Below are 24036 nucleotides of genomic sequence, written 5' to 3' on the forward strand. Positions count from 1 at the left end.
GAGTGACTTGCTTATCAACATAAATCCTGAGACAGGATTTTCCCCTGCATCCATATATGCCAAATCATGGACAAACTGGCCAAAGATATGTATATGAAAAGTTAAACATTGTGAAAACTGGTTTTAGGGTGTTTTGATTCATAATTAATGATTGAAAGTGGTAGTTTTTGTAACCTCCTCTGTACCTCACTTATCAAAAGAGAAAATTCTAGCTTCCTACTCTGGCAAGTAATGTCATTATTGGCTTTGCCAATAATGAGTCCTCTTTCATGTAACATCAACCTCATCTGCTATGATTCTCGGGTTTTGCTTCTAGAAACTGTTAGAGATAAGTTACGTACAAATTTTGCTTCTATTAAAAAGTATGAGGGCTTCCCTGGTGGCTCAGTGGTTGAGAATCCACCTGCCAATGCAGGGACATGGGTTCGTGCCCTGGTCTGGGAAGATCCCACATGCCGTGGAGCAACTAAGCCCATGCGCCACAACTACTGAGCCTGCGCTCTAGAGCCCGCAAGCTACAACTACTGAGCCTGTGCACTGCAACTACTGAAGCCCACGTGCCTAGAGCCCATGCTCTGCAACAAGAGAAGCCACCGCAGTGAGAAGCCCGCACACCGCAACGAAGAGTAGCCCCCAGTCGTTGCCAACTAGAGAGAGCCCACATGCAGCAACGAAGACCCAACACAGCCAAAAATAAAAATAAATAAATTTATTAAAAAAAAAAAAGTTTGAGGAAGACAGGATCAAAAAGACTTAGTTTGGGCTTCCCTGGCGGCGCAGTGGTTGAGAGTCTGCCTGCCGGTGCAGGGGACATGGGTTCGAGCCCTGGTCTGGGAAGATCCCACATGCCGCGGAGCAACTGGGCCCGTGAGCCACAACTACTGAGCCTGCGTGTCTGGAGCCTGTGCTCCACAACAAGAGAGGCCGCGATAATGAGAGGCCCGTGCACCGCGATGAAGAGTGGCCCCCACTTGCCGCAGCTAGAGAGAGCCCTCGCACAGGAACCAAGACCCAACACAGCCATAAATAAATAAATTAAAAAAAAAAAAAAAAAAAAGACTTAGTTCACCTGAATTGTCTAATTTAAGCTACTTTTAAGTCACATTCTCAGGATATTTGGTGATAATACCGTGGCACTTTGGTGCCCAGCTAAATTCAGCATAATGTTAATTTAACTCACTGTGGACTCTAGAACCCACAATATTTATTCAGGATTAAATGTGGAACAGAAGAGAATAAAAAGACAGCAAGTACTAGATAATGCTCATTGTCTTTCAGCTCCACACTCTTCTCTCCTATGTATTTCCAAGGTTAGAAACCTGTTGCCTACATATCAAAAACACCTCTGACATCTTGATACAATGGCAAATAATTTAAACATGTCCCTTGTCCTGAAAGAACTGAAAGTCTGTGGTGGAATCTGACAAATATTTATACTTACAGTGAGGATAATAGGTACATTTGTATCCAAGCGTATAAGATTGATTTAAGAGGCTGGGAGACTTAATGGAGAAAGTAATGTTTCAACAGAGAACAGAAGAAGGATATGAGTTACCTGAACAAAAGTAGAAGTGTGTATTGTCGGATGAGAAGTGTGGGAGCACAATAGGGAGAGTGAGGAAAATTCAACAAGGAAAAGCATGAAGAAGAGGCCAAAGATAGCAGAGCATGAAGCACTTCAGGGAGAGCATAAGCATGCAGTGGAATTTATTTGGCAATTACAAATTAGGATCGTAAGGAATTACAACCAAATGTTAACAGCGGTACATTTTGGATGATGTCTAAGGTGTGGCATAGAATTTAGGGTGAGGATCTACTCAGTCCCCGCAGGGGCTCGGATATAATCAGGTGTCCAAAACTAAGGTTGGGCACCAATAGAAGAAGCTAGGGGAGATTGCAGCAGGCCAAAGAGGATGGAGGCTCACAGAGATTTAGCATATGCCCACCAAATATTGAGTTTAGGAATAGGGCTGATATCTCTGATTGATGGGCATAAATACCCATATTGCCCATTTTGATTACTTTCAGCTCAGAAAGGAATATAGATGAACCAACAGAACACAGACTTCAGAACTTGAGACTGTGTATTACTGGGGAAGCATAGAAAGACGCCTCCCTCTCCAAGGTAACCAGTCTGAGAAACTCTTGCTGTTTTCTACATACCTCTGTTATTTAGAAGTAGAACACTAAATGAATTCACTGCTCTGATCTTTCTTTCAGTGATGACTCTCCTAAATTGCCTGAAGAAATAATTAGGGGTAATACTCATTGATTCATTAATTCAATCATTCTACAAAAAATTTTTGAACACCTATCATAGTAGGTGCTACGTGTGGGATATAATACAGAACAAACAGAGTTCCCTACATTCGTGAACTCACACTATGGTAAGGAACTGTAGTTATGAAATATCCTATTTTCCTAATTTTTGTGATTGAATATCAAACAGAAAATAGGTCAAAATGTGACTAAGAAAAATCAACCCATGAAGGGAGTAATTTGGTTTCACTCAGAGAAAAATGGCCCTTTTTCATTTGTGATTAATATTGTTCCTTTTTAAAGGAGAGAAGTTTTTTTGCTATCACCCCATCTTTCCCAAGTATCATCAGAATTACAATTGTAATTAACAAATGAAATGCACCAAATAATTTATTTCATTATGAAAGCTAATGATAATGGGTGTTTGCTAATGAAAATGTTCATGATGGGATTTACTCTGCCTCACAGAGTCTCCTAATAACTGTAGAAGAGGAAAAATAAACTCTTAGCTAAGATCTCTGAGAAAACCTGCCTGGAAGATTTTGATCTTCCAGCATCTGTTTCTAAAACTTTCTCTTCTATGTAGGATGGACAGAGTTGGAGGTTAAGACAGAAACCCAATAATGTTAAACTTGTTTAGTTGGCTAAAAGAACACAGATTTGGGGAAAACCTTCATGATCTAGGGCTAGGCCTAGATTTTTAAGACTTGACATCAAAAGCACAGTCTATAAAAGGAAAAATTTGTAAATTTAGACTCACCAAAATTAAATGTTTTGGCTCTGTCAAATACCCTTTTAAAAGGATAAAAAGACACAGAGATAGGGAGAAAATATTTGCAAGCATATATCTCACAAACGTATCAAGATTATATAAAGAACTCTCAAAAACTTAAAAGTAAAAAAAAAGAAGCAAGTAGAAAATGAGAAAAAGACATGAGTAGACATTTCACTAAAGAGGACATGCAGGTTGCAAATGAGCACATGAAAAAATGTTCAACATTATCAGGGAAACATAATTAAAACCACAATGAAACAATATTACATATTTATCAGAATGGCTAAAATAAAAGTGACAGCACCAAATGCTGACAATGATATAGAAAAACTGGATCAGTCATAAATTCCTGGTGAGAATATAAAATATTATAATCACTCTGGAAAGCAGTTTGTTAGATTCTTCTAAAACTGAACACATGATTACCTAGCAGTTAGAACCTTGGGCATATATCCCAAAGCAAGGAAAATTTTCTTCACACAAAAACGTGGATGAACTATTGATACAGGCAACAACCTAGATGAATTTCAAGGGAATTATGCTGAGTGAAAAGAGTCAATCCGAAAATGTTACAAATTGTATCATTCCATTTTTATAATATTAATTAAGTGAAAGAGTAATACTGGTAGAGAGCAGATTAGTGGCTTAAGGATTAGAGTTTAAGGCTGGGAATGAAGTTTTAAGGAGGAAGATAAACGTCATAAGTTAAGAACATCACAAGGGATCTTTGTGGTGATAAAACTGTTCTGTATATTGGCTGTGGTATCGAATACACAAACCTACGTATGTGATAAAAATTGTACAGAATTAAACACACACACAGGGACTTCCCTGATGGTGCAGAGGTTAAGAATCCACCTGTCAATGCAGGGGACACGGGTTCAATCCCTGGTGTGAGAAGATCCCACATGCCGCGGAGCAACTAAGCCCACGCACCACAAATACTGAGCCTGCGCTCTAGAGCCGGCAAGCCACAACTACTGAAGCCTGCACGCCCTAGATTCCGTGCTCTGCAACAAGAGAAGCCACTGCAATGAGAAGCCCACGCACTGCAACGAAGAGTAGCCCCCACTCGCTGCAACTGGAGAAAGCCCGCGTGCAGCAAGGAAGACCCAACGTAGCCAAACACATACACACACACACACACACACACACACACACACACACACACATACATGAATGAATAAAAGTAAAACTGGGAAAATCTCAATAAGATCAATGCATTGTATCAGTGTCAATATCCTGGTTGTGCTATTATACTATAGTCTTAAGGTGTTACCATTGGGGGAAATTGAATAGAGGATACATGGGATCCCTGCATTATTTTTATAACTGCATGTTAATCTACTATTTAAAAGGTTTAATTTTAAAAAAGATAAAAGATACAGGCTTTTATCTCAGAAACAGAGAAATTAAGGCATTTAAGGGAATTTTTTAAATTGTATTCTCCTTGAAACTAAAATCTTAGGATATCGCCCATTTAGATTAATTTTATTGTTATCTTGAATTTAACTTGAGATGGACAATGTCAATGTAATCAACGTTGTATGTACTAGAACAGCTTTCTTAAGCTTTAGTGTGTCCTTAGCACATATTGTTATGGGGCATCCTATGTGCATGTTGCTCCTACCTGAATAAATTTCCCCACTAATAAAGCCACCCAACACACCAAGGGATTCCAAAATGGGCCCACTAGAAGTGTGTGTTTTTCGTCTCACATCAGTACAAGTTGATGAAAATAAAGTTACATTCAAACAACTTAGGCTTAGTATTCAGAATCAAAGAGTTGATAATATATCCCCGATCCCTACATGCTTGTATGACTCATTCTCCTTGTGTGTACGAGGTTGCCCATGCCCAACACAGCCAAAATCCACCTTTCTTCCCTACCCCTTCCACTACTTCTGCATCCAAATAACTTTTTAGTTATTCTTCACCTGGACTATCCTTCCAGAAATTTCTCTTCAATTCTCTCCATTCCCAAAAGCATCCACACTCTTCCTTGCCAGGGAAGATTTCTACCAGCTTTATAGCAACTAAAGCTTCATACAATCCTGAACATAAAGGAGAAAGGAAGACCAAGGCTTCAAAATACTCATTTTCTGGGCTGCTTAAGGATTTAGGAACTCCATCATCTCCATATCACATATCACACATCACATATCACAGTGATTCATGATATGACTCACTCAAGTGAATCACAGATGTTTTTAATTTGTGATTCACTTGGATTTTTATTGTTTAGATTAAGCCTACAATTTCATCTAAAACTCAATAAAGATTGTGTTATTTACCAAAGCAAGTAAAATCAATACTTATTTAGCAGGAGTTCAGATGAACCCAGAGGAGATTCATAATGTCTGATGAAGTTGTGGATTTCATTAATTCATGGTGAGATGATCTGATTTGGCTCCATATTTATTTGTTGGGATGAATGCTTCATGAGAACTAGAACCATATCTACATAGCTCAGTGCTGTATCCCCAGTGCCAAATGCAGGGTCCAGTACATTATAGATGCTCATTTAAATTCTTCTTACAGGGATATGTGAAAAAGAAAAAGAACAATGAAAGTGACCACCATCCAGAGCAGCAGATGTGTGTGGGAGGTGGGAAAAGAGGGACCAAGGAAGGGGAATTCTGTGTCAGGGCCTGGTAACAGCCTTGGAGAATGTGGCCGTACTCCCGTGGGCTGGTCTCTGAGCTGTGGCAAGAGAGGGCAGCAGGCACATCTGACAGAAACTCAGGGGCAGGAGCAGCTGATCTTCTGCTCTGCAGAGCAGTGTATCCTCCAGTCTTGGGGTACAGGGAAGGTTGCAGAAGGGAGTAGTGTGCTGCCAGTGAGACGACTGGTTCCTGAGCACAAGATCTTTCTGGAGATTCCCAGAAATTCTTGAGGAAATTTCACAGGAGTTGAATTCCTGCATTAGCTAGTGGAAGTACAAGCAGAAAAAATGATCTATTTTAATGTATCACTAGTAGTTTTTTTTTTTTTTTTTTTTTTTTAAACTTCATGTCCTTGGCACTTTTATGATCAACCTGGGGCAATTTCTTTTTTTTTTTTTTTAATTTTATTTTTATTTATTTATTTATGGCTGTGTTGGGTCTTCGTTTCTGTGCGAGGGCTTCCTCCAATTGTGGCAAGCGGGGGCCACTCTTCATCGCGGTGCGCGGGCCTCTCACTATCGCGGCCTCTCTTGTTGCGGAGCACAGGCTCCAGACGCGCAGGCTCAGTAATTGTGGCTCACGGGCCCAGTTGCTCTGCGGCATGTGGGATCTTCCCAGACCAGGGCTTGAACCCGTGTCCCCTGCATTGGCAGGCAGATTCTCAACCACTGCGCCACCAGGGAAGCCCACTAGTAGTTTTAAAATCTTAGAATTAGAGGTCCTCTAGTGCAACCACCCCCATCCATGGTGAAATACCTTTTAAGACATTTCTGGCAAATGATCATTCAGCTTCTTCCCAGTTATTTCTAGTCATGATCACTTGCAAGAAGAACCATCTCAGATTATAGATATCATGAATCTGACAAAATCCCAGACTCTATTAAATGGGTATAAATCACCTGCAAAACACACAAACCCTTTAAAATGTTGCAAAGCAGTAAAACAATAATTGCTTTTAATTTGCAGAATATTAAGTTCCTGTGGGGAGCAGGATTATAATTTAAAACTTTGTGATGCTCTTCTTGCCCTCTAGAAATTAATTAACTTGGAGAGGAGACAGATCATCCAATCACATTGCTATTAGAGGACCAGTATGTATAGGATTTTGAAATACCTATATTTGTTTTACAAAAAGTTGTGTAAATTTTAATTATGATAGTTATAAGCTTCTTAATGTGATTTTTAAATACAAAAAAAGAAAAAGCCAGGTCAGTACAAGAATGGAGACACAACTCACAAGAGAAACTTTTAAACACTGAACCAAGTAATTCATTTAAGCAGCCACCAGGTTGTGCTGGTGACTCAGTGAAGTTGTTTTAAAAAAAGTGAATTTAGTTTAAAATTTATATTTTGCGTATTTTTAGGCCCCTAAATGTATAACCAGAGATTTTACATAACTCATTATATAAAATTTTCAATTCATTGTTAAAACACATAAACTTTTTTAAAAGATGTGTTTTAGAGCAAAATTTAAATTAAGCAGGTTGAATATATTCAATTTGCAAAACTTATTGGATGCTTACTATGTTATGTGGTGAAGAAAGAATGGATGAGACATGGCAATCACAATATAAATAACATACACAAATATAAACTAATTATTCCAATTTAACAAGTAAGTTGAATCTAAGCTCCGAGTATTTTTTGTTTTGTTTTGTTTACTGCTCTATCCCCCAAACCTGGAATATAGTAGGAATACAATAAAAAGTTGAGTGAAAGAAAGATTTTATAAGTTAATGATTATATAATGTATATTTATAGAAAGTGTCATGAACATAAAATCTAGTTTTAAATGCTCACCAATATAACTTATGATCTAAATTTATTCCTATAAAACAGTGTGTTTAACCATCTTAAAACCATTTGATAAAAATTTAAATTTTGCGAATTCCAAGGCTCTGATACATACCTCCAAGGAGTGGTTTTATTTGCTATTCTTTAGAATAAATGGTGTTAAGAAGATAAATTCTTTTAGGTATTCTCACCAGAGTATTTTATATCACTAAATGGCATTATGACATTATTTGTATTTAATTTACTTTCAAATATACAAAATCATGTGACAATAAATTTTTAACTATACACAATGTCCCTAAAGATTCTGACATATTCCCAGAATGAGGTTGATCCATCCTCCAGTCTCGTTAGAGTTATTGTTGGAAACAAAGCAAGGTTAAATGTTCCCTTGTAGCTGACTTTCTTCATCCAGCCCTGGAGACAAACTTTTTAAGAATATGTGCAAGTGTCTATTTTGGACTCTTAAACCAAAGTAAACTATATCTCACTCACAGGGATTTGGGACACCAACACTGTGTCCATCCTCTCTTTCATGCTGATTTGCAACCATTTCTCCAGATTGTCACACTCTCTGTTCCTCTCATATTTCTCTATTTCATATTCCTATTTCTTTACATTCCTTTCTAGAAAGCGATGTGTATTTGCGCAAAAAAGCGTAGGAGTTGGAGTCCAATAAAGTGGAGTTTAAAAATAGGATCTACCACATTCTCGTGACCTTCAGCAGATTCTTAACTCTGGAATTCAGTTTACTCCTCTATAAAAGATGATAGCCAGGAGAATACACATTATTTCTACCTTCTAAGAAGCTAAAGGCAAGTGGGAGTTGCATGGAAAGGTACAGTCCACTGCTAGGAAGTTTCTCTGCCACATTTCTTTCCTTTTTCAAAGAGGAATAAAAGATCTTCATTTGCACTAGGGAGCTGTTTTGCACAGTGAAGAAAACGAAGAAACTTCATGCTGCAGATAGCCCTTTGGCCCTTAGCTAAGGACAATATACTGTGGTTTTTGCTGTTAAAATTGTGGAACCCAGAATATTTGTCCAGAACTTGGAAACAGCTAGAAAATAAAAGGAGCTATAAATACAAATGAATAAGACAGTGAAATGTTACTTTTTACCTAATATAGCATGAGTTACTCAGGGCCAGGAAAGAAATATGACAAATGAAATGTCTCTGTGAATTTAGTCCAAAGAGGGCAGGCAGTTTGATGAGCGTTATATATAGCTAGAAATAAAAGTAAATGGAATAAGTCCAATAGGGTTTTTAGTTCTAGCTGAGAGAGAGAGAGAGAGAGAGAGAGAGAGATCCAAACTTCAAACTGGCTCTATCAAGACCTATTTTATGAGGTGAATTTAGTCACAATTGTATGATGAATTGATATCTTCTCAGCATCTATGTAGATGATCATATGATTTTTCTCTTTAGCCCTATTAATAAATAAATTATATTAGTAGATTTCCTAATATTGAACCATCCATGCAGCCATGTAATAAACCCTACTTAGATATGATGAGCTACTGTTTTTTTCTGCTGCTGAAATATCTGCTAATATTTTATTTAGGATTTTTGTATTGATTTCATAAATGAGGTTGGTCCTTTTTTGTATGCAATCTTGTGGATGTTGGCATCAGTGTTATACTTATCTCATAAAAATAATTTTGGAGTTTTTCTTCTTTTTTTAGGCTTTAGATCAGTTTAAATAGTATTGGAATTATTTGTTCTTTGGTAGAATTCTTCTGTGAAACCATTTGGGACTGGTATATAACTCTTGACAACTTTATTTTATGGAATTGGACTCTTTAGGTTTTCTACGTGTTCCAGCATTAGTTTTACTGAATCACATTTTCCTAGAAAATGGACTATTTCATCCAAGCTTTTTAATCCATTTGAATAGAGCAAAACAAAGTAGTTTGAAGTTTTTTATTTCCTCCATTTCTAATTCTCCCATATTTCTTAAATTTAGTATTTGTTCCCCTTCCTTTTTTTTCTGAGTTTAGAATAGATAGTAGTTGATCTATTTATTTATTAATTCTACTATTTTCTGTTTTCTAATTCAGTATTTTTTATTTTAACTTTATTAATTCCTACCCTCTGTTTTCATTTTCTTGGTTTTATTATGTTTTTTCCTGATTTATTAAGTGCTTAATTTATTTTCATTGTTCTCTTTATTGATAATAGTATTTAAGGTTATGTGTTATATTTCTGCTTTAGCAGTACACATATCCCATGAGTTGTGAAATGTTGCATTTTCATATCCATTTTCTAGATGTTTTATAATTTTGCAGTTTTCTCTCACCTGTAAGTACCTTTAAAGTTAGTTTTTATTATTTAGATAATAGAGGACTTTTTTTCTTAATTACTTATGTAATTAAGTTTTAGTTTTATTACACAGTGATCAGAGGACATTGTGCTATTTCTAATATATAACATTTATTGAGGTTTGCTTTTATGACCTAATAGCTATTCAATTTATGTGACTGTCTTGACCTCTTAATAAGAAGATGTGTTTCTAGGAAACAGAACTAGACACATACACACACACACACACACACACACACACACACGTACAGATGATTTATATACAGTATATCAGGTAAATGATATATATAAATTATATTTTTCTGATTCTTATATTTAGACAGGATTTTCTATGTCTTTTTCTGTTTTTTCAGTAACCTTGTTTTATCATGAACTGAGAAAGGTAATTTAAAGTTTCCTCCCATTAGTGTGTTTATATCTTCTTATAGTTCCTGCTGTTTTACTATTTAGGGCATAGAGAGTCACAACTCTCACATATACATTGTAAAATTTACCCTGTAACATTATAGTTTTCTTGCTTAACAGTTTTGGCCTGACTTCCATTCTAGTTGATACCCATATTATTGATACTTGTTCATTTGTTCATTTGTTTGCATTTACTTAATATGTCTTTGGCCACAACTTTATTATCAGTCTTTCTGAATCACTTGGTTTTAGATAGGTTTTTGTATGTAACATGGATTTGTATTTTGCTTTATGATCCAGCCTAATCCTTTTTCAACTAATAAAGAGGTTAGGACTTTTACATTTATTTATATATGTTTGTTTTAGTTCTATCATAGTATTTTATGTTATGACTTCTCATTTTATATTTACATTATTTTAAGTCACTAACTACATGATTTGCCTTTCTTCCTCCTTATGTGTGTGAAATTTTGATTTGTATTTTTGTAATGGTGCATGCTTTTATAATAACTTTATAAAATACCCTTACTGTGTCTATTATCACTATAATTTAATGATACAACTAATACATTTCCTCTTCCTATCCTCTGTGCTCCCTTTTCTCCACCATCAAGTTTTAGCCAAAAATAATTCTTCCTTGGTGTCTATTTTACACTATTAAATATACTTATTCTTTTATTAATTGTCAGCTTGTAAGTACTCTTGTCCCTCCTCCAAGGAGATGTCAAATTGTTCTAAGTAGGCAAATGTCCTAATTAGGATTCTCAGTTTTCAGAAAGTAGTATCAATCAAACCCTCCTCAGCTTATTTATTAATTAGGGCATGTGGTTGTACATATTAATGGAAAAAAGACAGTTTGAAGTCCTAATGATCCCATTAAGTGAAATCTTGAACTCTTCACCTGTGACTTAGTGAGAATTTAGTGAATATCTGTTGAACCCATAAATGGTTGGGTGAATCTTAAAAGATAAGCAAGTCTTCTTGCTATTCTGTGAAATTATGGATTTCCTAGCCTAATTTTTCTTGTCATATTTCTCTGTTAGCTGTCAATGAGCCCCGCTGTCCGTGGCCCTATTTAAGTTGCATTTTTAAAATAAATTTATTTATTTTATTTATTTATTTATTTTTGGCTGTGTTGGGTGTTCACTGCTGCGTGCAGGCTTTCTCTAGTTGTGGCAGCAGGGGCTACTCTTCGTTGTGGTACGTGGGCTTCTCATTGCGGTGGCTTCTCTTGTTGCAGAGCACGGGCTCTAGGTGCACAGGCTTCAGTAGTTGTGGTTTGCGGGCTCTAGAGCGCAGGCTCAGTAGTTGTGGCACACGGGCTCAGTTGCTCCGCGGCATGTGGGATCTTCCCCGACCAGGGCTCAAACCCGTGTCCCCTGCATTGGCAAGAGGATTCTTAAGCACTGTGCCACCAGGGAAGCCCTTGAATTGCATTTTTGTGTGCTCTCAGTAACTTTGTTCTTGGTATGGTTCCTAATGGCAGCAGAATATATGCTACCTAAAATATACCATGCTGGTATAAGGATTTTGAACTGAAGGCTATTGAGAAAAAGTAGATATAAGAAAATCTCTCCCTATTTACCTAAAAGCAGCACATAAATATGTAGAGGTGTTCCTCTCCCTTCTCTACCAGAAGGGACAGAAGTTAGGGACAGAAGTTAATCACTGGAGACAACTCTAGACCCTTCTCAACCCAGAGACCTCACCAGCAGAACCTACATTAAAAAACATTACTAATTAGACCTTATCCTCCATTAGTTTTCCCCATATATTTACTTTCCCACAGTTTACCACCCCAGAAGCTCAGAACCCTTTTCCTCTATCTTGTAACTTTTCTACAAATTTATTCTTTGTTAAGATGCTATTTAAGTCCAAGTTCTAACCACCCCTTGGAGTTACTCATCCCTGAGTACTCCTATGTGTATGTACAACACGCATGTTAATACACTTCTGTTTGTTTTTCTCTTGTTAATCTCTCTTTCATCATTCTAATTTTAGGGCCCTAGTCAATGAACCTAAGATGGATAGAGGAAAGTTTATTTTTCTCTCCTACCATTTCTAATAACCACCTACAAATCAAGAGGGAGCGTCTCAAAGCATAAGAAAATAAGAGCTTCAATTACCAGAAGTCCCTTTATACTAAAAAAGACAAAGGTAACTGTAATGTGAGAGATTTAGCAATATTAATAACTCTTTCTCTCTCTCTCCCTTATACTTGAAACCAAGTGTAACTAAGTAAGGAAGCCATAATAGGGATGGAAGGTGTTCACTTCTGAACTGCTCCCTCCTGGCAGGTGGAACCAATTCTGTCCTTTGGTACACATTGCTGATTGCCTACCCAATAGCCATTTACTCTTTCTTAATTAATAACAAAATCCTAAAGTTTTTCCTGGATGGCAGTTTTCTGAAGTTGAATGCCAAGTTTCCCAGTCTCCCTTGTAAGTAGGGGTGGCTAGTGAGATGTCAGTGAAAGTCACTCATTGAATAGGCAAAGCATCCTTTGCCCTCCTTTGCCACTTTGTCTTCTTGCTGGTTGGACTGTGGACAAAACCATATGAGGTCTAGCAGCCATATGGAAGCCATGATGCATCCACGAGAATGAAGTCACTGCTAAGAAGAGAAGAAAGAGAGAGACACTGAGTTCTTGGTGACTCTGCCATATCAGCCCTGGACTTCCTACTTCTAGATGCCTTTTATGTTAGAGAAAAATAAACCTTCATGTGTTTAAGCCACTGCAGTCAGACTTATGTTATCAGCAGCTGCAGCAGTTAGTAAATGACGGATTTCATTTATGGAAGTGTGAGGGGACAGAGGGCGATGTTTGTCGATCTAACACGTGGGCTAAGGCTTAGCACTGAACAGGCATCACTGCCCCACAGCCTAGAGCAGTGCCTTTCACTCCCAAGCTCCACTGGAAAGTTCTTCGCGGACTTGGTGTCTGTCACTTACCTCTGTGCTCTCCTACCTGTTTAGAATGTAGGAGAATGTGTAGATATCAAGAGCAGTTTATTTTCTATTCTCCAAAACTACGTCACCACCAAATTATTACATAATTCTGTTTGGTATCTGACGATACTTTCATATTTCTAATTATAACTAATTGTAGGTTATAAACATAGGTCCAAACCAGAGTTATGGATTTAGGAGTCAAACATGTGGTTGTTGGAGCTGTGGGAGCTGGAGAGACGTCCCAGGAAGAGCCAAAAGGAGAAGTAGACCAAAGACTGAACCCAGAGGAATCCTGACTTTAATAATGCTTCCTAGAGAGAAAATTTAACTTGCTGAAAGTCAAAATGTCATGATATCATGAGGTGACAGAATTTTGCTATTGTGGCAGAGGGACCCACTTTAGGACATCTGACACAGAGCATCAAATCATGTTTTTCACTTACTGTAAAGCAGAAGCCCCCAAACCTGTTCCTATTTGTTGACCATTTATGAACCAGCAGTTCCTCAACACCAACCTAGAAGGATATGCAAGATGACCTATCCTTAGTTTGTGAGAGAGGTGAAGGTCTTCATAATTTATGAAATGTTGTCTTTTCTGTGGGAGAAATAAATGGCTCTTACTGGCTATTACAAGAACCAGGAAAAGAGCCTCTGAGTTTTTGTCATTTCAGATCTTCAGTGACAAAGGGTTCCAAGCCGGTGTCTCATTAAGTCATACTTATGCTTTCACCTCTAGTTACTCCAATGCCAATATGGGATGAATGTAAATAAAGTTATTCTTAGGCTTTAATGAACTTATTTCATAATTATTCCTTTCCACTCACATCCTTATGGTTTTGCTTTGTCCCTTATTTCCACTCATTTATACTAATGGTATTTCTTTCCTTTATGCACATCAAATTATATTTATTCTTATTCTTCCTTATTCTTGACTCTTACTAATATCCCCAGGTCTCCACATGCCTAGACCTAGATAATCCTCTGGAGGATAGAGTTTAGCTAAGTCCAGAGGACTGACTAGCAGTGGTTCAGCATGGCATTAACACGATTCCAGTAAGTGAGTTAATATATGTAAGGCACCTTAAACAGTGCCCAGACATAGAGTGCTCAATAAAGGTTAAGTATCATTTTTATCATAATCCAGATGTAATCCAAGTATTGGATTTTTCTACCTTCAAAAACGCCCTCCCTTTAGCATATTTGGAGAAAATAAGTTTTATTTCACGTCTCCTCCTTAGTCAGTTCCTTGCTGCAGGTGCTTCTCTGTGCTGTTCTCGGCTGCATCTCAGGATGCCTTGCTTCTGGCCATGACCTGGAACACTTGAACTACCTTTCTTCTCAGTACGATGCTGCCACTTCTAACAAGTGTCAGCAGAGAGATAAATGTGAGAAAGGTCTTACACCTCTGTTTCCTCGTTTCTCATACCAATATACACTGTGCAGCTATCCAATTTTATGGGTGAGTTGGAAAAATACAAACAAAGCAAAATATATAGACCGAGTACTTTATATGACTCTCCCGTATCCAAAAGTACCAAATGCTCTTTACAGATGATCTCATGGGCACCCCAAGTTCTAGTCTTTACACAGAGAGGGTCCCATTCTTCTGACCCCACCGTGAGTCTCCATTCTCCCATCTTTCCATGTGGGTTGGTTTGGCCCTAAGTTCACCTTCCTGCCAGCACACAGGGAAGTTTATGAGGGTGTACTCCTCAAAATCTGAGCTATCCATTATAGAATAGCAGAATCTTCAACAGAGTAGTACAGAGCAGTCTTTGGCACTCAAAATCAGGATTGCTTCCAAGTCTTCCTGCAAGTGGAAAGTGTAATGTGACTCCTCTTTCTTCCTGATTCTCTAATAGTTAACTGTAATACGCACACACGTACGTCCACACAGTCTCAGAAACAGTAATATCTGAATCTACTGTAAATAATAAAAGAATTGTCCTAAATGCCTATAATATGTGCAGTATCTCAGGCAGGATAGAGGTAGCAGTTAACATAATCTTGTAAATCCATGGAATTTCTCCCTTATTCTTTTGCTTTCAGCCTTAGAGCCCAGGGCCCAAGAATTTGGCTCAGTTATAAACCACCTACCCCATGGTTACCAATCCATGGCCTAAGAGTTTTGAAACTTTGAAAAGAAAGATTTTAGGTTTGAGTTATCTTTACATTTCAGGCCATGTAAAGAACTCTTAAGTGAGGCTTTCTCTTGTGTGTACATGGATGTATATGAAAGGGATGATTTACAATCTTCCTAGCCAAGCAACCTCTCTAGGAGTTGGGAGACTTACCTTACCTATGGCCCAAGGTATATCTACCTTTCATCTTTGGTAAGCCTGCTCCCATAACTGAAGAAAAAATAAATTCACTCTCCTGGACCTTCATACCACCACCTGCCCCATCTCCCAGCCAGAAAAGTTGCTTGGAAAAACCCACTTAGCCTACCAAGAAAAGGATGGAAGGCATAGCACCTCGTCTTGCTCATCCCTTGGACCTAGTATAGAGTCCAGTAAACAATAGGCACTTAATAGATGCTAAATTGCATGCAGTGAACCAGTATAAACCTCCAAAAGAGTATAAGCAAGGGATTTGCGATTTTTTTAAGTAGAGAGAACACCCCACTTAAGGAAAAAAGATTTAAATTCCTACACCTGTAGATAAAAAGATTCTTGAGTATGATGCTTACCGGTAAATAACTGATACAAACAGAACCATCAGAAGAGCACTGTCTTCAGGGTTTTTCTCAGAGCAACTTTAACATCCTTATTCCTCACACTGTAGATCAAAGGGTGAGCATGGGAACCACACTGGTGTAGAAGACTGAGGCAAATTTACTCTGGTCCATAGGTCCAGGAAAAGAGGGTTTTAAATAAGTGAATGCCCCTGACCCAAAGAACAGAGTCAGAGCAACGTGGGAGCCACATGTGCTAAAGGCTTTGGACTTGCCCTCAGCGGAAGGAATACGGAGGATACTGGAGAGAATCAAAGCATAAGAGATGAATATACTGATAAGGGATATTGTGATGACCACTCCAACAACAATAAAAAACACCAGCTCATTGATGTGGATGCTGGTGCAGGAGAGCTGCAAGAGGGGGAGGACTTCACACAGATAATGGTCAATGATGTTGGAATCACGGAAGGTCAGTTTCAGTATGCTTCCAGTGTGGGCCATGGCCCCAGAAAACCCTATCACATACGAACCAAACATCATCAGAGAACAGACATGAGGCGACATGGTGACCGTGTACAGCAGAGGATTGCAGATAGCCACATAGCAATCCTAAGCCATCGATACCAACACACAGCACTCAGAATTGACAAAGAAACAGAAGAAAAATAGTTGAGTCGTGCATCCCACATAAGAAATGATGTTTTCTGACACAAAATCATTCAGCATTTTGGGGGTAAACACACAGGAATAACAGAGATCTATAAAAGACAAGTTGAAGAGGAAAAAGTACTTAGGAGTGTGAAGGCTAGAATTCAGCCCAATTAAGGTGATCAAGCCCAAGTTGCCCACCAGAGTAAACACATAGATCCCTAAGAACAGGAGGAAGAGGGGGAGCTGGAGCTCTGATTGTTCTGATAATCCCACAAGGATAAACTCAGTCACTGAGGAGCTCTTTCTCAGAGTCATTCTCTTCTGGGGCGCTGTCTGTGGAAACAAGGGCAAAATACATAGACTGGTTAGAGGCACAAGCATGGCTGATGGAAAAAAGGTCTAGAAGATGAGCCAGTGCATGGATGCCCTCCTTTGTGCCTTTCTTCTCTCATCTGTGCCCCCCCCCCAAAGCTATTGACAATGTGTCTGTGACTATATCTCAGCTCCCCTGGGTTGATCGTGAATCCAAGCTAGAGTCTGTTAGCATAGGCAGCAAGAGTTCTGTCCCCACTTGGGAGATGAGGAGATGGAGCCCCTGAATTGGCTGCCCAGCGACTCTCAGAAAGACCTTCCAAGAGCCAGCAGGAGTACAACCTGAGCCCACTGCCTCAAGCTCAGAGACAGGAGCTCTCCTGTCCCCATTGTCTCCATTCGTCCTGCCTCCCTCTCCCAACCAGATACGGGGCTCCCTCCATGGGGAGAAAGCCAAGAGTGTCCCCTCTGTTTGCACCTCCTACCTTCCTCCTCTCAGTCCCTTCACTGCATTTCACACCAGAGTCAGTGTTAAGAGTAGGGAAGGGCTCAATACATCCCAGACTCCTTATTTGTGAGTATAAAAGAAAGCCATCAGGAAGAATGGGAGTCAGACATTCACCTTCCTCCTCCTTGCCCCCCACAGTCCTGGGCCCTATGCAATCTCTTTTTCCATTATCTCAAAGGAGAAAATGGTGTTAGTGCATAAAGAAGACAGCCTCAAGTTTTAACTGTTCTGATTCCCTTGGTGCTGAGAATCAGAGCTTTTACAGACCCCAGTCTCCAAGGTGCTCTAGGAACAGACCAAGATTTCTGTTTGTGGATTTTCCCAGATGGTATATACATCAACTTTAGGAGAAAAAAAATAGCAACGCTCATTTTCACCAGAACCCCAGCTGGCATATCATGAAGAACTTTATGCTACTTGATGATCTCAGGGATCTGATTAGATACAGTTTCAATCCCCTGGGAATTTCTCAGAGCTATGTCCCTACAGGGAAGAAATTGTACTGTCTTTGTTTACAGCTTGGATGATGATGTTTACCTAGCATCTTGGGACTCAGATGTTCTACTCAAACTTCTCCTTATCTCCAAGGACTTCATGTTGTTAAGTGTTGAATTGGAGGGGGGACCCTCAGTTTTCCTCTCCTTTATTAAAGCTTGGCACTTACACTTGACATTAAGAGAGGATGATCCCAAACTAATTTTAGCCATTATTTCTAAATTTTCAAAGGAGTTTTGAGAATAGGACAAAAAAAAAAAGTTAGGTCAGACTTGTAGGTGATATGGAAAGCACCTCAGACAAAATGTTTCTAGCACCATGAGCTGCTCAGAACAGTGGAGACACCCCTTGCCCCAAACACCACCTACCCTCAGCCCTACTAAGGGCCATAGGCTGGCTTTTACTATATATGAGGAGATTAAAATATCACATCATATATGCAAAGAAACACACACACACACACACACACACACACACACCCCTTTACAAAGTTACTCGATGGATGTGTGCAGGCTAAGGTATTAACAGGAGATGTACCTAAAGGTTTTAATCCTGTCATCCTTCAGATGACAAAATTGTTCTCCATGTGATCTGCTACATGAATATTCTAAGAAATATTCAAGAGATATGTGAGCAACTACATTTGTAAGTTTCCACTGAAGCTGCCTAAAATAATCCCAGATTGCTTGGAACAGTCCTGATTTACATCCTTTATCCCTGTATAATTATTAATAGCAAACCTTCTCACTCTCAAAAATGTCTGGATTTGGATAACAAATTATATGGTCACCCTACTAAAAAGAGCGTAAGCAGCTATTCAGGTCCTCTGGCTCCTGCTGTCTCCTAGACCCACTGACTTCTATCTGCTTTCTGAGCAAGGGAGTCTCTCTGTCCTTCACCCTCCTTACCCTGAGAGTTCTCCTTCACTGAACCTACTCTTCCTGGCCAACCAGTACTATCTTGTCAGTAGATTTTGGCTTAAAAATGGGAAGGGCATTAACTTCAGGCTGCTTCTGATTTATACCTAGCAAAAAAAACCTAAAGCAAATAAAGTTAAAACCATAGTTACCTGCCTAAAGTATGTGGAAGGGGAATAGGGAGAGAAGAATTACATAGGAACAAGGAATAAAACATTGGTACAATTCTATATTGCAGTCATTGGTACCATGGTATAACATTGTTGTATATTGCTGTATATGGTACAATAAATTGATTAGTAGTATTTAACAAACTTGGACATATACATACATTTTGACCCAGCAGTTATACTCCTAGATGTATACCGAATAAAAATAAGTATACACATGTATAACTTAAAAACATGCCAAAAGGTTCATGAAAGTTAAACAGATAAACGTCACAAAGCTATTATGGAAGAAAAGAAGCCAAGGACAAGAGAAGGCATACTTTATGATTCTATTTATATGAAGTTCAAAGGCAAGGAAACTAATCTTTTATGTTAGAAGTCAGATAGCAGTTATTCATGGTTGGTCAGTTGGGGGCTAGTGACTGGAAAGGTCTATGAAGGGTGCTTCAGGGTTGCTGACAATGTCCTGTTTCTGATAGGGGTGCTGGTTACATGGATGTGTTCAGTTTGTGAAAATTCATCAGACTGTGTTCTTATGTTACCCTTCAATTAAAAGTTTACTTACAACATAAATGGAGAACAAAAACAAATGAATATCTTAATAAATCATCCTGCGGAATTACTTTAACACTAAAATTACTAAACATCTTTGAGGCATAATTCCCTAATTTATAAAATGGAGATTTACTAACCTACCAACTTTCAGTATGATAACACATGCAAAAGTACCTTTTTTATTTCTCATCTATCTTATTTCTCTTAAAATAAAACCCCCTTTTGTTTCTCATATAAAAGGGAGGAAATCAAGAGGAAAAAGAATTAATGCATATGGAGCAACTGCAGAGCACCTGGCATTATGCTGGATGTTTTCTATGTAATATTATGTTTATAACAACTAGACATTGTGCATGTGTGGCAGATTATTCTCTCCAAAGATGGCCATTCCTGCACACACATACACATACATACATACATACATACATGCATCTTACATCCCACATGCTCTTGGTACAATGAAACTAACACTCCTCCCATAAAGAGATGGTGTCTATGCTTTCTAACCTTGCATCTAGGCAGGGACTTGGGATTTCTCAAAGCAAGAGTATGGCAGAAGTGATGCTTTGTGACTCAGTCATGAAAGCATACAGCTTTCACTTTCTCTCTCTCTCTCCCCCTTCCCCGCTCCTTCTCTCTCTCTCCCTCCCTTCCTTCCTTCCTCCCTCTCTCTCTCTCTCTCTCCATACTCTTATTCCTCTTTTGTCATCCCCAGCATCTCAGTCATATTGGAACACTCTGGCTTTGTCTCCAAAAACACCACAAAGCAGAAAGTTTATGGCAGTTTATCCAATGTTGAGGGAGAGCAGAAGCTATCTAGGGGCCAGGACAGTGTCTAGTACAGGTCAGGATTACTTGGTCTAATTCCCCCTCACTACTCAGAGAATCTTTTTCCAGTTCCATATTTAGATGATGTTTTTGAGGTTTATTTTTATGAAGAAAATAGTTATTTCTTTCTAGTACATAATTTCTTACCCACTGCATTTCCCCCTCTTAAATAACAGGTTAGCAGATGTGTAGCAATGACCCAGCAATGGAACAGTAAGAAAGAATTATCTCTATTCATTAGAGTAGAAGTCAGTGTATTCATTTATTCATCATCCAACAAGTTTTTATTAAGGTTAGCTATTTCCAGCAATCTTGCAAACTTTATATTCAGAAAAATCTCTCCTGATATAACAAAACCAAGAATTCAGAAAAAAATATAAAAATCATCTATTTGTTAATTTTTGAACTGGCAGAAACTAAGTGAATTCCTGTGAGAGCAAAAGAGAAAAAATAAGGAAGTAATAATCCAGAGGGGTGCACAAGCACTGGACCTGGGGTTTGCCCTTTGGGAACTAGTAGATGCCCTGTGGCCCAGAGTCAGAGTTTAATTGGGTTGCCTATGCAGGACGTAAGAGATAAAGCCTGGGAATCAAGCAGGTAGGGAGTTTGGAACCTATTGATGCATAATACTAGATCCCCAAAGGGGAACATCTTCCATGGCTTAATTAGAGGAAGAAAAAAGCTCACATAGGAAGAGGGCAGAGATATGTATCTGTCTTGGCCTTGGCTCTAGAAGGGCAGAAAAAGAAATAAAATATCCCCTGAAAAGTTCTAACCACCTCTGTGTTTTAGGTAGAAAATTCATATTACATATATAACCAAAAAAAAAAAAAAAAATCCTTCCTGGAAAAATACAGTTTAAATCAAGATATCAAAGAATTTCCCCAGATAAATATCCAAGGATCATAAGCTCTTAATGAAAATCACTAAACAAACACAAAATAAGCCACCAGGATGAGAATCACCATAAATGAAAAATCACAGTCTGTACAACCAGACCTGCAAAATTATTAGGCTTATCAGGGACAGAATACAAAAAAAATGTACTTGATGTATTCAAAGGAAAAAAAAAACAAATTGAAAGTATAATGAAGGAAAAATCAAAATTGACAAGGCATATTTTTTTAAAGACTCAAATAGAACTTTATTTATTTATTTATTTGCCATACCTCGCAGCTTGTGCGATCTTAGTTCCCAAACCAGGGAATTCCCTCAAATAGAACTTCTAGAAATAAAAACATGATTGTTGAAATTAGCAACTCTATGAATATGTTAAACAGCCTATTAGACACAGGTAAAGAGAAAATAAGTAACTTGGAGAGTAGAAATTATCCAGAAGTCAACATCAGCTAGGGGGATGGGGAAATAACTATCATTTAGAAATATAACCCAAGAAATGTAGAAGTAAAGAAGGTCCAACAGATATATAGAGAGCATTTACCACATTCTAAGCCCTGTGTTTTGCACTAAAAATAAAGCAACAGTGGAAACAGTTGCACATAGTCCCTGTTCTTTCAAACATGTAATTTATATGGAGAAACCTAGAATAAACAGATACTTCTAATAATCAATTAGAAATACAGTAAGTGTGCCAGAAAGGAGTTATGGGGTGCTATGAACCCATTTAATGGAGGGTCAGGGAAGGCCTCCCTGAGGAAGTGAAATTCAGGTTTAAAACCAAAAAGTAAGTAGGGATAAAAATAGTTGTTTGTTTGTGACTGTCCAGCATTGGCACTCCTTCTGCATTTGGGAATCTGCCCTTGTGTGAGCCTTGGATGGAGCCAGGACTTGGCCTCTTTCCGTGAACTCTCTCCAGAGAACATAAGACCTGAGCTCAGCTCAGATGTTCCCATGCAGGTCTCTGAGTCTGGGGCAAGTGACACAAGAAACAAGAACAACTTATATTTCTTTTTGGCACAAGGAAAGACAAAAAAAAATCGATCAGTCAGTAACAAACATCAGGTGTTGGTGGCACCAGCAGGAGCAGCCAGCTCAGCCTAACCAGATGGTTCTGAGGTGTAACTTGGCTGTAATTCCACCACCTGGCTTCCCCTGGTTGCTGCCTGACTCCAAAAACTGGTTCCTCAGTCTGCTCTAAGATTCTGTGAACCACCCCATTTCTTGACAACTCCCTTTTTTGAAGAAGTTAACCAGAATCAATGTCTGCTGTCTGCAGTCAAGAACCCTGGCTGGTGGAATAGGGACTGGAGATTAAGGGGAACGTGGGCGGGGAGTGGGTGCAGGGAAAGCATTCCAGGCTGTGGGGCAGCTTTCTCACATCCCGGTGATGAAGGCGGACACACCCGCCAAAATCACTTTCTTAAAAGGGGGTAACAAACTCTCAGAGATTTTCTTCATTTTGAATGATTTTTCCCCTTCCAGGGAACTGTTGTCTGGATGTGGTTTAGAGGATAAAATGAACAAACATTCCAGATTCTGGAGACCATTCTTCATACTCCTACACAAAGTTTTTTAAACCTTCAATTCTCCAATGACTCTTCTTTTCTTTAATAAGCTGCTTTTCTAGCTAAACAGAAATGCATTTGATTAATTGTCTGACCAGCTTTTTTAATTCTCTGTGGGCCATAACAACAACAACAAATAATAATAATAAGGATTATGTTTAACATCTAAGAAAGCTAATGACACAAAAATTATTTTTATTAATGATTAAATTGCTAGTGTGTGTTTATATTGGTCATTGTTATTATAAGGTTCTGTTTTTCATGGGCTCTATATACACTTTGTTGTCTTTGCAATTCCTTATAAAATCAATACATGGAATAGCTTTCTGCGCACCTTGTAAAACGTGGAAAATAATTTACTCTTAAAAATCATTTATAGAGTATTATGGAAAGTGTATCTTTGATTTTGCAACAGATCTTTATTCGGAAACAGTCTCCAATTATTACATTGTTACTATGGAAACACACAGTCTGCTTTATGATGTGGTTTTAGAAATGCATTGCTATTAGTCTTGAATGATAAGTAGAAGTTTACCAGCAGAGAAAATCAGGAGGATGTTCTGGGCAAAGGGAATCACAAAAGGAAATATTAAAGGTCATATGGGGTGGGGGGGGAAGCACTGCAAATTTGGGGAATGGAAGATGACACAGACTTGAATCGTATACATGGCAGAGACGGGTGGGAGGTAGTTGGGGTAGATTAATGATGATAGTAAATTATATCCTTCTTCCCTCTCTGAGTCCAGAATCAATTGAGAAATTAGACACAGAAGTCAGACAGGAAAAAAAAAAGCCAGCTTTATTGCTGATAAGGTTGATTGGAAGACCCAGCTTGGACGTACATCTACATCCAAGGACCTTATAGCTCCCTCATTGCACACCATAGACTAAATTTATGAATCCAGGTCTAAACTGAGCTGGACAACTGTTGGTGTTCTCAACAAAGAAGCAGAGTTGCAGATGGAACAGATGATTGGAGATCCTGAGAATGTGCCTGTCCTAACTAGAAATGAGGCGAGCTGTAGGAAGGGGGCTGGGCCACAACTAAGCCACATTATAAGTTAACTCTCCCAATTTCTGATCAGTCCTATAAACCAGCGGTCCCCAACCTTTTTGGCACCAGGGACCAGTTTCATGGAAAACAATTTTTCCACGGACGGGGCTGGGGTAGAGGGTTGCGGGGGATGGGGATACGGTTCAGGCGGTAATGCGAGCGATGGGGGGGATGGTTCAGGCGATAATGCCAGTGATGTAAGGGATGGTTCAGGCGATAATGCCAGTGATGG

General features: G+C 38.6%; 2 protein-coding genes and 1 pseudogene across 3 annotated transcripts in view; all 3 read right to left on the reverse strand.

The window, feature by feature from the left end:
- The window catches only part of TMEM225 (transmembrane protein 225), a 193825-nt gene that overhangs the window by 106848 nt on the left and 62941 nt on the right, over positions 1 to 24036 (reverse strand). The window lies entirely within an intron of this gene.
- LOC309604861 (olfactory receptor 8B8-like) overlaps positions 1 to 24036 on the reverse strand; it is a 153634-nt pseudogene that overhangs the window by 59380 nt on the left and 70218 nt on the right. The window lies entirely within an intron of this gene.
- LOC309604846 (olfactory receptor 8B4-like) lies at positions 791 to 23998 on the reverse strand. The gene is given in 3 exon segments (XM_082339837.1): positions 791 to 15966; positions 15969 to 16458; positions 16462 to 23998. Coding segments are annotated over 3 exon segments (987 nt in total). The 5' UTR covers positions 16882 to 23998; the 3' UTR covers positions 791 to 15889.

The sequence above is a fragment of the Balaenoptera borealis genome (assembly GCF_965194805.1).
Source record: "Balaenoptera borealis genome assembly, chromosome: 11".
In the NCBI taxonomy this organism is placed as follows: domain Eukaryota; kingdom Metazoa; phylum Chordata; class Mammalia; order Artiodactyla; family Balaenopteridae; genus Balaenoptera; species Balaenoptera borealis.